The following is a 13,375-nucleotide window of genomic DNA, read 5'->3' as shown; positions in this document are numbered from 1 at the left end:
CACCTAAAACACTTTACATCACGTGACTTAGAAGAAGTTTTAGTTTTGGTTTTACCTTTATGAACAACAACCAAATCCTTTTAATTTGCTTCATCTTTTGTTTTTGAAGTAGCTTTGTTGTCCTTCCAATTAGACTTCCATGAATAACCAGATCTGAACCCTTTTGATTTGATTTGCTTCTCCACTTTAATGGCTTTGTGCAACAGCTCCTCCATCTCCACATAGTGTTGTAAATCTACCACACCAACAATCTCCTTATTCAAGCCGCCAATAAATCTAGTCATTATTGCTTATCGGTCCTCCTCTATGTTTGCTCTAATCATGACTATTCCATCTCTTTGTAATAGTCATCTACACTCATAGAACCTTGAACCAGTCCTTGCAACTTTCTATGAAAATCTCTATAATAATGGCTAAGTATAAATCTCTTGCGCATTACCAATTTCATCTCTTCCCATGATCGAATTGGCCACTCTCCATTCCTACGTCTATTGATCACCAATTGATTCTACCATATGCTTGCATAATCTATGAACTCCACGGTTGCTAGTTTTACTTTCTTCTCCTCAAAGTAATCATAGCAGTCAAATACGTGCTCAACCTTTTTTTCCCACTCCAAGTATAGTTCGAGATCATTCTTTCCTTGAAAGGTCAGAATCTTCATTTTTATGTTGCCCAAATTGCTATATCTTTTGGAAACAACCTTTTTGCCTCATTTAGAACTTGATTCCTCCAAATTCAAATAATCTTCCTCTTCTTCCTCAAACACACATCTTCTAGTGGACTTAGAAATAGATGGGGAATGCAAATCATCCAGCCTCGCATTTAATTTTCTAAATTGTTCATTAACAACCCTTATAAATAATTTAATGTCAATCTCTTGTGGTTCTCCTTTAATACTCATGGTTATAACTTGCAAAAACTCGCTGGAAATAAAAGAATTTTGTTCATCACCTCTCTTTGCCTTTTTTTTTTTTCCCACTCAAGCCAGCCCCCTTTATGTTTTTAAGATAATCAAGATCAACAAATCTCAAGGAGCAATATGGTGGCAAATTTCAAAATCAGAACTTTAAAAACTTAGTTGAGGCAAACGGTAGAAATAAGGAAGGAAAAGACCAATTATAGGAGCCAAATAATAAGAAAATTTCAAAATGAAGCAAAAGACATGCAAAAGAAATCACTAGAATATGGAGCACGAAATTAAATTAATTTAGACACAAGAATCCTTTATTTTATCAGGATTAGTAATAATTAATATAGTAAGACAATTGTTTAAGGGAAAAAAATCCCAATTCAAAAAGGATTATACAATTGGCTCTTGAATTAGTTAATTAGTCAAACACAAAAAAGGAAATATGATCTTGCAATTCAAGAAATCCCATTTATGCTGAGAAAATGATTAAAAATCAGATATGCAATCTAACTCCTTCTCCTTCTTCTTCTTCTTCTTTTTTATTTTTTTTTCTGAATTGAATGTTCTTTTGTCTCCTTTTTTTACTCTCTTTTTTGTTTCTTTTTTTCTTCTCTTTTTTTTTTTGTTTTTTTGCCAAACTAAACACACAAAACAGAATTGACTCTATACAAAACACAAAGAAGTCGAATGAAAGAATTCAAAGAAACTAGGCAAGGACAACACAAGAAATGCACAAAGATAAAAGAAAAACACAAAACAATGATAAGCAAAGAATAAGTAACATGTTTCTAGAACCAAGGCTCTGATACCAAATGATAAAAACCCACTAGACGACCTGTTTTAGGAATTCTTGAATCAAGTTGTTATGCGCACCTAGAAGCTAGAAAACAAGTTGTAGTTGATCAAATTAGAACCTTAAAGAAACTAAGTCCTTAAAGAATCAAATCTTGAAGGCGCCACAAAGGTTGATCACTCCCTTGATATGTCAAGATATTGTATTTTACCAAGAAGACAAAAAGACAAAACTGAGATTGCTGAAAATACCTCTATATTATTGATGATCTCGTTTTGCATAGTTGTAGCCTTTATATAGGCATGTAAACATCATTATCTTATAAGGAAACTCCTAATCTAATCATGTAAACATCATTATCTTATGAGAAACTCCTAACTAACGAGGATCCCTTTAATTTAGGAAAACAAATTTGACTTGATGTAGGAATCCTTCTAAAAGACTATAACTAATGACAACTAAGCATAGAAAAGTCAAAGTAAAACAAAACAAGGAAAGCCCATCAATACATCTTAACATGTGGATTGGGCATTTTCTTATCATGTCCATGCGCCAAACCCATCAATACATCTTAACATGTGGATTGGGCATTTTTCTTATCACGTCCATGCGCCTTGGTCTTTTGTCATGGATTCCAAACTTTGTTCTTAAAGATCTAAGCCTTATACATCATTTTGCACATAAAGATAAGTATCATCTTTGGTGAAGCTTTGGAAACTTCTAGAACAGTCTTAGAATCTTCTAGAACAACTTCTCTGTCATGCACTTCCATAATTAAGCCTTGTAAAGCCTCTTTCATCATCTTTGTCTTTGCCCTAGTCATTGGACCACCGATTCTTAGCAAAGGATCTTGAGAATGTTTGGGAATATTAGCTTGACTCATTTGGCCAGCACTCGATCTCCATTATTTGACCTTTCTCTCTCTCTCTCTCTCCTCCCTCCCCTGTCTTCCCACCACCGCCACCATCGCTGCAACATGTAGTAGTGGTGGTTTGGTGAATAATAATAATGCTTTTATTAATTATTAATTATTAATTATTTTAATATTTTTATTAAACATTAATTATTTTTAAATTTAATTGTGTTATTTATTATTTATTAATTATTTTTATTAACTAGTAATTTTTAAAATTTTCATTAAATTTTAAAAATTAGTTTAATTTTTATTTGTGTAAATTATTAATTATTTTAATATTTATGTAATTTTTAATTTTAATTATTTAATTTATTAATTAATAATTAATAATTTATTATTTTTTATTTGTATTGTTTCAATATTATTTTGAGGTTAAAAATTATTTTTCATGAGATAATGTAAATTGAATTCAACATTTTCAAATTGTATGTTTTAGGGGTAAAATAGTAAAATCAGTAAATTTCAGATGGTAAAGGGTTGATTCAACCCAAACAAACTTATGAATTTAGATCCTCTAAAAGATAGAAAAGCAATTATGCCTCTTTTCAGATTTCAAACCCATTTAATATTTTTTTTTAACTTTTTAGATCTAAATTTTCAGATTGTTGTCAAAATATTTATTAAATGCTCATTTAACGTACTTACTATATCCCGTGCCAAAACTACTCATTGTAAGAATTTTATATTGAGCATTGGTGATAATTCGTGCTATACAAAGCACACTGGTTGGGCTTAGGGCTTGTTCAAGCCTAGGCTTCAATAAACTTTCAATCCAAAATACGAGACCAAAAGTGATAGAATTGGGCCAAAAGCCCAGGCCAAGATAAATATTTAACCTGGGCTCAAAACTTCATGTTCCATTAACCCAGCCCATGTATACACATAGACGTAACGTAACCTTGAAAGAAGAGACTGTCCCCCAAAAAATATCAATTCTAAAATATATACTCTGGATTCATGAAATGCTTAAAAACAATATACATGGATGTGTCCCCATATCATAAGATATTTGTTGATTCTTTTTTGGGTAATATTGACCCTACAATTTTCTTAAGAAACTTCAGTTAACTAGATACTGATCCTTTGGGTTGTAATCTTTTTATGTTTAGCGATTTATTAACATCTAATGGCCTTACAGATTTATTTCTACCGATCCTTTGGGCTATCTTTGATTCTAGTGTAAATGCCAATTACGTCAAAATATTTACACACATTTGTTGGAAAAGCGGACCGGTGTAAAACTCTACCCTTGGTCCATTTTTTCAGGTATTTGTTTCCAATGTAAATTTTATATATTGGAAATTGATGTAAATCATATAATCCACTGATTTTTTCAATCAAAATTGAAAAAAATCCCCAATAGTCCATTCAAATTTTAACGGATTGACGGACTTTTACATTGAAAAATTTTCCATCGCAATCAAAAGCAGACTTGGGTTGTAATATTTTTATGTAAGCAATTCATTAAACAAACATAAGACTACTCAGTTGAATTCAAGAAGCTAGAACAACAGATTTGAAGCTAAGAGGGAGACAGCCCAAAAACATAAATATTGACTTAACCCAAGAGCTGAATGCTGGTGGGCAGCAGAGAACTTCACGAGGAACCCAAGAGAACCTCACTGATCGACCTTCAAACAGATTCAAAATGTCGTTGATTACAAACACAATGTCCTGATGACAATTTGAAGATCTGGAGCTAAGGAAATTCACAATATGCAAATTGTCCGATTAACAAATAAAGTTCTTCTGATTAGACGAACAACAGCTTTAAGAGCTTCAAAAACAGCAAGGCTTCGGCCAACACAGCAGATGAAGCCCAGATCTGACCTCCACCAGCCCACGACATCATTACAATCACGAGCCAAAAAACCAAAAGAAGCTTTATCAGGAACGAAAATACCTCCATCCACGTTCACTTTAATCACCCCCCTGAACCCGAGGCAACCGAAAGGACTGAGGGTTGGGAGAAACAAAGGATCTAGATCGAACAGCTTCTCAAGGTTGAGTGTAAGGCGTTAGTCAAGGTTTTAAATTCCGACCCGGAAACGGAACCGTTCTCGGCATCATTTTCCGGTTCGGAGGTTCAACTGTTTGGGTCGAACGATTCGACTTGTGACATCATAAATAAAGTAAAAAATAAAAAGTATTTATATATAATAAAAAATATCATAAAATTTAAATAGAATACAAAAAATATAAGAAAAAATTTGTAATATTGCAAGAAATACCAGAAAAATACAGTGGTTCTCGTCTTCAATGGAATGGTCGCTAGGATCAAATGAGAGAATATGTGATCACGAGATGTGGACAGCATATGTGATCACGAGATGAATAATTGTTAAATACATGAGTTGTCCAATGAGTCTTCTGTACTGGGTTGGGTTGTCAATTGGTGTCCCATCATCTAGCTTGAGGTGATGCTGCTGTTCTAGGGGGAAGGAACTTGGCCTACACCCCAACATATCGCAGTCCTGAAGTATGTCTAGAATGTATTTTTGTTGACTCAAGAAGATGCCATCAAAACTATGAGAGACCTTAATCCCTAGAAAATATCGTAAAGGACCAAGATACTTGATCAGAAAGCAATGACGGAGATCAGGTTTAAGGGCAGCAATACGTGAGGAGTTGTTCCTAGCAATGACCAAATCATTGACAGAGGCAAGAACAACTAGAAAACTGTCGGGTTGAATACATGTCAAGAGGGAATGATCAACAGATGATTGAATGAATCCTTATTGCTTGAGTGCCTGTGCAAGGGTCTCAAACTAGTTGTGAAAAGCCTGTTTGAGACCATAAATGGATTTATTAATGCAACAAACTCGAGTGCCACCAGCTAAGAGCAAATTGGGGGAAGGTACCATATAAATATCCTCATGTAACTTTCTGTGAAGGAGCACATTGTCTACATCCATTTGATGGAGTTTCTAGTCCTCAGTAATGGCTAGTGCCAACAAACACAGTATAATAGTATGCTTGGCTAATAGTGTAAAGGTTTCATTATAATTAATTCCAACCATTTGTGTGTAGCCCTTAACTACAAAGTATGATTTATAACGCTTGTCAGAACAATCGGTAACTTTATATACCTATTGAAAGCCAATGGGGACTTTGCTAGAGGGTAGAGAGGTTAGGGTCCATTTGTGTGTTCGTTCCAAGGGCTGTAAGTTCAACAGCCAAGGCTTTGCGCCAATAGTCAAACATCGGATCCATTGCTTAGTGGTTTGTAAGGGAGGTCCAGGCAATGGATCCGATGGGTCATGTAGTGAAATGGATGAATTAATCTAGTTTTGAGTAGTTGATGGACTGTCAACATGTGATATGGGCTCCAGATTACCATTGGATGTGGAATTATTAACATCTTCAACATCGTTGGTAGTGTTATCAACACCTCTGGCATCTCGCATAGTGCCATCCACGATTGGTGTGTTGGCAAAAGGAAATTTGTCTTTGAAGAACAACACACCATTAAACCATAATTTAATGGTTTATATAAAGTGAGAATAACTAAAATGTAAAAAAAAAAACAAAAAAAAAAAAACAAAAATATGAATGTCAATTTTCAAAATACCAAATAATTAATCATAATATTTATTAGTATATAAATTTTAATAATTAATTCTAGCACTTATTAATAAACACTTGAAAATTTACTTAAAATTAAAAATACATATGGTCATAGCAAACAAATATGTGGCTCATTGGCAAACTTGTGGTTGTTAAAATCAAGTGACTTAGGTTTAAATCTTGCTATAGCTAAAATTTGAAGTTTTTATACTAACAAAATGAAATTAATGAAAGGGGATAATTAATTAAAGGAATTAATGAGAGAATTTGCATTAGGCGTTTGGAGTAATTGATTAATTAATGAAAGATAAATTAGACATAAATACATGAGTAACAACATTAATGAGAGATTCATTATTAAATATTGATTAATGAAATTAATGATGAACAAAAATGATCAAATGTACCAAATTGTATCAGACTGTTTCGGGCCCATATTGGACTATATATATCCAAAACAGCTTGTTATGAGCCCGTATTGGCCGATACATATGAAAAGAAATAAAACAAAGGATTTGTTTTGAACCTTGGTTGCAAGAGTCATACCAAAATATTCCTAAAATCAAGACACATAAAAACTTACTAGTTTGCTGCCGTGACCACCTTTACTATAATTTGGGTTAGCGACGGTTTGATGTTAGCAAGTCTCCACTATAATTTGGGTTAGCAGAAAAAAGTCTTTGCATGAATAAATAAAGAAGGGTTCAAATGTGGTATATTCTGTTCACACATACACACCAAAAAATTTAACATAATGACAAATTATAATAGTTCCCTTATTTAGGTATCCAAAATAGAAACAGTGGTAAAGACAAAGAGAATCTTGCAATACAATGAATTTTCAATACTACGAATAATATATGATATTATATATGTGTCCAAATGTTTTCTATAAAATTTCTATATTTTTGATTTTTTATTTAAATTTAAAATTTACTATTTAATTATGACATTAAGAGTTTTACACATTGATCCAAAAGGTTGAAATATTGACCCGCAAATAAATAAAAAAGTAATTGGGTTAATTTTAAATTTGTATTTCATTTCAATCATCAATAGAATAAATTTTTGTTTATCAGACTTTTTTTCTTAATATGATCAATTTAAAATATTACAGATGTGCCCAAATTTTTTCTACAATTTTTTTTTTTGTAATTTTATCATTTAATTTATTCTTTTATCATTTTTAATTTTTATTATTTAATAATGGCATCAAAGGTTGACAGTTTAACTCAAAAGTTTGAATGCCCATCACAAAGCAAGAAAACAATTTTATTTTTAGGTCAACTTTAAATTTTGTGTTCATTTTCATCATCAATAAAAACATTTGTTGTTTATCCCACTTATTTTTCTTTAATATGATTAAAATAGATGCACCCAATCCTTTTACTTTTTAAATTTTTTGTATTTATTTTTATTTTGAAAAATTTATTATTCAACTATGACACCATAGGGTTAATCCATTTGACCTATATGGTTGAATTGCTTGTTTGCCATCTAGACCGAAGAACAGTTTCATTTTTGCGCTAGTTTTAAAAAACATGGATTTAATATTTTTAGTTTTTTTTTTATTTGGATATAAAAAGTAATAACTTAATTTCTTAAATTATATTTTCTTAATTAAAGAGGAACCAAATTCAAAATTAGGGGTATTTTAGTCCAGGAAAAAGTACTATGATCTCAATTACCTTTAATAGTGGTATGGATTTTTAAATTTGACTCATTTAACACTCGGGTCATTACAAAATTATTAAGTTTGATAATAGCTTGAAAGCAAGGTTCAAAATATCGATATGCCCGATACATCAGTAGGGGCATATCGAGCAAATCGTGATTTTTTTTTACTTTTTTTATTTTTTTTAAAACTGTTTCAGGGGAGGCAAACCCCCGATACATCCACTGTAGGGGCATATCAGAGGGGTCCCGGAACGAAACGTGTCGATACTTTGAACCTTAGTTGAAAGTTAGTATTGTTTGACAATGACTAATCAATCAAGTATATATCGTAAGGTGATTCTTAATGCAATGGTTATAACAAGATCTGATTACAAATTTACCATATCAAATAACATTGACAACATTTTCCTTCCTCGACATCCCTGCCTCTATGCATGTTCTTCCAATAGCTTCTTTATCTTGTATTCCTTATGCGATCTGTTTCTTGACATGCATCAGATTGTTGTTCCCTTTTTCCCCTTCAGTGATTCATCAAAGTTGATCTTCCCGGTTTTCATTTAACTAGACTACCTTATCCTGTTTTTTCCAATATTTTATTTAATGTGCTCGTTGATATTCAATTAAAAGCATTGGGGGTGGACTCCACTGCTTTACACAAGTATGGTTCTTCTCATCGAAAATTAAATCATCATTTTTTTTATAGCAGAAATTAGAAAACTTTATTTTTATAGGCCATGCTTTTTACTTTCTTCTTACTCCATTCCATTTTCTTTTTTACTATTTTTTTGAGGAACCATTTTTTTAACTATTGATAAGTACTATTATTTCCATACTTCAGGCACTTCTACCAATAGCCAAATTTATGTTCCCAATTTGTAGTTTACATCTTACAAAAATAGATGTCATGCATCTTCATTTTTCTCTGCAAAATTTGCAACTAGGGGTCAAATTCCTCTATATCTCCCATTGAGCATCTAATTCCATTTTAGATTCTCTCCTATAGGCATTCCTATTCATATACCTTTTTTACAGGGCTACTTTTAAAGATATTTGAACTTTTTTTTATCACTTGATTCCAACGGGCAGGGGGGGCAACAGGACCATGGCACACAATCCGCAGGGCCATGGGATACAACAAGATGTTGGTAGAAGCACTGAGCATGGAGCCCCCCTCTTTCCCTACCAGCCCCACCATCTGCAAACTTCTCTTGCATACACCCTGTTATCCTGGTGAAAAGCAGTACAACAATGTCTGTGATGTTCTAAGCTAATAAATTAAATAAAAGAAACAAGAAAAAGAGGAATCGTATAACTTACAAACACACCAATTTGCGAGTCCCCCGTGGCATTTAAGAAGACTCCTTGGCCATCATTCTCTTTATATACAACTAGCCGTTTCTATGCACCCGAAAACAAAGAAAATAAAAGAAACAAAAACGGGTGGAAGGGAGAATGAAAAAAAACTTACAAATGTATATATGGCTATGAACAGATGGGATAGATAAGGATATATTCCTGCCATGAACCAACTGAATTCATGGGGCCGTAATATACAATGTGTGCATTGAACCAGATCTAATTGTCTGAGAAGCCACCAAAGAGGAAAAGTGAAGTGTTCACCCGGTGAGCCTCAGGCAAGAGCTGCTCTGTTATTGAAACAGGCTTCACAGTGTGTTCCTTGCTGGAGAAAGGGAAAGCAAGAGAGAGAGAAAGAGAAGCAGAGACACCATCGTCGTCAACCTTCTTGTTTGCCACTGGGTCTCTGGTATTTCTTTTGTCTGCCGTCCCAACAAGCCATGGTAGCATTCCCTGCTTTGGCGGTCTCCTCTCAGCCCCTAAAGCAAGCTCTAGATTTGGGGCTTCAGATCCCAGTAGATCTTCATTGTTTGATGAAAGAATTTGTGATGACACAGAAGTATCTCTAGGTTTACAGTCCTTCACAGAACCTAAATCTAAAGGAAAGAAGTGCCTTTCAGTAGTCCACAAGTTCTTCATGCGCTCATAAGGCTCACCATATTGCTGCTGCTCATTGATAGGGAAGCCAGAAGCCACATCATGTACCTGAGGTGGAAATCTTTCATTGAAAGAATTTTGTTCGCTAGAACTATTACAACCATACACTACACTTGAACACCTCTTTATCTTCTTCATTTCACTTTCTCCACCGACCAATATATGATCCTCCCCCATCCAAAGGGTTGCCCGACTCCTAGAACTTGAGGTTTCACCAGAAACTTGTTGAATCATCAGTGCAGAATCCATGTGTAGTCGTTTCCTGCTATTGCTCTCCCAGCTGCAATTTCCTTTGTCCAGTGATTCACTTTTCAGTGTCCTCTTCAAAGCAGTTCCAATATCCATCAATCCATCTGGACTCTTCATCTCCTTCTGAATTTTGATTTCATCTCTGATTTCGTCCTGCATTCTCTCCGGGATTTTTTGTTTATCTGTGCCCCCCACAACACCAAACCCTTGGGAAAGAGATGTACTGAAGGGAGGTGTCTTTAAAGAACAAGATGAATCATCTTGTCTATCTAGTGAATTATTTAACTCCACTGGCACCGATTTACCTTTATAGAGATTACCATTTTGTGTAGTTGCTTGAGTACAGGTTTGAATCTTCCCTTCTTGCATGCCCTCTTTATTTGTCTGTTCTTTCTGCAGGTAGACCAAGCAATCATTAGAGAAGATTGTACATGATGAACTACTTTTCTAGTCTTAGATCATGCAGATGGCTTGAATGTAGTCTATGAAGAAGTTTGATGCAACATTAAACATGATTCAAGAAGAATTTACTATTTCATAAGAACTCTATTTTATTATTATAAAAAATACATTGTTTATCAAGTATGACGAGTGAAAACAAATAAAATCATAAAAAACCTTCTTACTAGAAAGACCCTAGAGAGGACAAAACCCAACATGAAAATTGACTCCAAAAGTGGAAACAATAAAGAAAAACAATAATGGACGCATCAACATCTTTGCTGTGGCCTAAGACCTGACAAACCCCATTGTAACCATCCCAACCTAGACCTTCCCTTGCTCAATAATCACCAAAGTCATTGGCCAATCTCAGAGTCCATTTGAATGATATGCTCAATCTAGAGGCTAATGACCTTGCTTCTTGAATGTGAAGAAATATCCAAGGCCCTTCATTGTTTAGCAGATATCTAATAAATTACTAATCTACATCTCCTCCATCTACCACCAGTCCTTCGCATTCTTAAGAAAATGTCAGTCAAAATCCTTGCTGGAGAGATAAGATTTCAACATAAAGGAGATTCTAAATGTCAAAAGCAAAATCCACATTATGGTGCCTATCAACACACTTTAGGCTGCAAGTACCAAAAAGGTCAGATTCAACAAACACAAAGTTGACAAACTGGTCACCTGCAGATGATCAACCAAATATCTAGATGCTATGTTGCCTTAATCACGTTTGCTTGGATCCCGCCAAGCCAGGTAAAAGGGTTTGGGCTCCTAAACCCAAAGGAACCTTTACTTGTGCTTCTAATTTTAAGTCCATCTCTTAGGCTAGTTCCCCCAAAGATTATGGCGTTTTGTTGGAAAGTAATCTATGGGAAAGTAAACACTCTAGATAACCTACAAAAGAGAAGACCTTTCTTCTGTATTTCTTCCAACTGGTGTATCCTTTGCAGAGCTCACAGGGAGGATTGTTACCATTTACTAATATCTTGTCCATTTTCTGCATACCTTTGAACTTGGCTACTTACGTTGTTTGGGAGTAGTTGGAGCTTACTAGCATAAGTTCGCATGGTCTTTGACCATTCTACTTTCTTTTGGCCTACAAAAAGAGGGAGACTTATTTGGAAATGCGCTTGCACTGCCCTAATCTGGACTCTTTGGGAAGAAATGAATGCTAGAATTTTTCAAGTAAAGGAAAGGAGCAGTTAGGAACTGAAAGACTGCTGCATAGGGCAACCCTTTGGCTGAAGACTTCGGAAATCTTTCATCAATTCTCTTTTAATGACCTTTGGAGAAACTGGTCAGTAGTAGCAAGGTGTTCACCCTTAAAGGACAAGTTAATTACAAGCTGATCTCCTCCATCTGAAGGCTCATTGAAGTTGAACATTGATGGAAGTAGCATGGATAATCCAGGATTATCCGGAATGGGAGGTGTTCTGAGAGATGAGAATGGAGAGACTGTCTTGCTTTACTCGGGTCCTTTAGGAGTTGGAGACTCTATTAGGGCAGAGCTATTAACTGCGGTACAAGGGGTGCAATTTGCAAACCAGTTGGAGGTACAGAATCTGATAATTAAAGAGGATTCCATGGTAGTGGTGGGCTGGTTGAAAAATCCTGAAGATGCAATATGGTGCTACAAGAACGAAATGAAGAAATTCAGTTGGTTGACAAGGAATATGTTGGTCTCACTAAAGTTGGTGGGGAGATCAGCAAATACTTTGTCCGGTGTGTTAGCCAAGCAAGGGGTAAATAGGGAATAATTGTTTTGGGCTCAGTTGTGTTTCCTGTATTTTTTTTCCTGGTATAATTTTAAGATTCTAGGAGGGGCTGCAGCTCGCGCCTCTCCCTTGGATGTTGTATGAAATCACAACTCTAAATCATTTTTTGAATTAATAAAATTTTACTATTACTCATAAAAAAAAATAATGTAAGATTTTGGGAACATATCTGGCTTGGAGACTCCCTTTTAAGGACAAACTTCCCGCTCTCTTTGCCCTCTCAAGGTTCAAAAAAGAGCCAGTTTCTAAGTTCCTTGTCCAATCTCCAGCTTCACTCAATGGGGTTAATTGGAACTTGGGCTTCCGTAGGGGTATCCAAGACTCAGAACTTCAGTATTTTCTTGGCCTCTAACATTTACTGGAAGGAGTTTTCGTTGAACCGTCAAGACCTGATAACCGAGTTTGGACTTGTACCCCATTGAGGTCCTTCTCATGTGCCTCCTTTAAAACTCTGCTAGAATCATCCTATAGTGGTCTGCCTCTTCCGGCGAAAGAGGTGTGGTGAAAAGCTGTTCAACCTAGGATTGCTGCATTTTGTTGGGAAGTGGTTCATGGAAACATTAAAACTCTTGACCTACTCCAAAGAAAGTGGCCAAATTGGTGTTTATCCCCTCATTGGTGTGTATTGTGTAAGGCTGATGGTGAGAGTTGCCTCCACCTTTTTATCTCTTGTTCTTTCACTACCTCTATTTGGGATTGGTGCTTTTCTCTTCTTGGGTGCAGGTGGAGTCCTCCGGCAGATATTCAACGCCTATTTGACACAACTACCTTTGGATGGACAACAAAGAGAGGGAGGTTAATGTGGAACTGCATTAGAGCTGCTGTTCTTTGGACTGTTTGGGAAGAACGAAATGCAAGAATCTTTACAGATAAAGAAAGAAATAAAAGTAATATCTTGGAAACAATCAAGGTTAAAGTGGTGTATTGGCTGAAATCATTAACAGCCTTCTCTCATGTGTCAACAAATGATCTAATGAGAAGCTGGAAGGAAGTAGCAGATTCTACAGCCCATAAGACAATTATAA

The 13,375-nt window shown here is 35.0% G+C and overlaps 1 protein-coding gene across 13 annotated transcripts in view; it reads right to left on the bottom strand.

The window, feature by feature from the left end:
- Nucleotides 1-8,708: 8,708 nt before the first annotated feature.
- Nucleotides 8,709-13,375, bottom strand: part of LOC148848517 (protein PARALOG OF AIPP2-like) — a 43,295-nt gene continuing 38,628 nt past the window's right edge. For 12 of the 13 annotated variants that reach the window (XM_088952374.1, XM_088952364.1, XM_088952375.1 and 9 more), the window contains 2 exons: nt 9,184-10,521; nt 8,709-9,093 (listed from right to left, as the gene is read on the bottom strand). In XM_088952374.1, coding sequence (XP_088808500.1) covers nt 9,442-10,521 — 1,080 coding nt within the window. In that variant the 3' untranslated portion in view covers nt 8,709-9,093; nt 9,184-9,441. The remainder of the gene's footprint in view (nt 9,094-9,183; nt 10,522-13,375) is intronic. The other variant, XM_088952365.1, reaches the window with a different exon arrangement.

This window comes from Nelumbo lutea, chromosome 6, assembly GCF_056320005.1.
Source record: "Nelumbo lutea isolate HS-2025 chromosome 6, American lotus-T2T, whole genome shotgun sequence".
Taxonomy (NCBI): domain Eukaryota; kingdom Viridiplantae; phylum Streptophyta; class Magnoliopsida; order Proteales; family Nelumbonaceae; genus Nelumbo; species Nelumbo lutea.
Note: the sequence above shows the minus strand (reverse complement) of the source record. Positions and strands in the feature narration are given on the sequence as shown.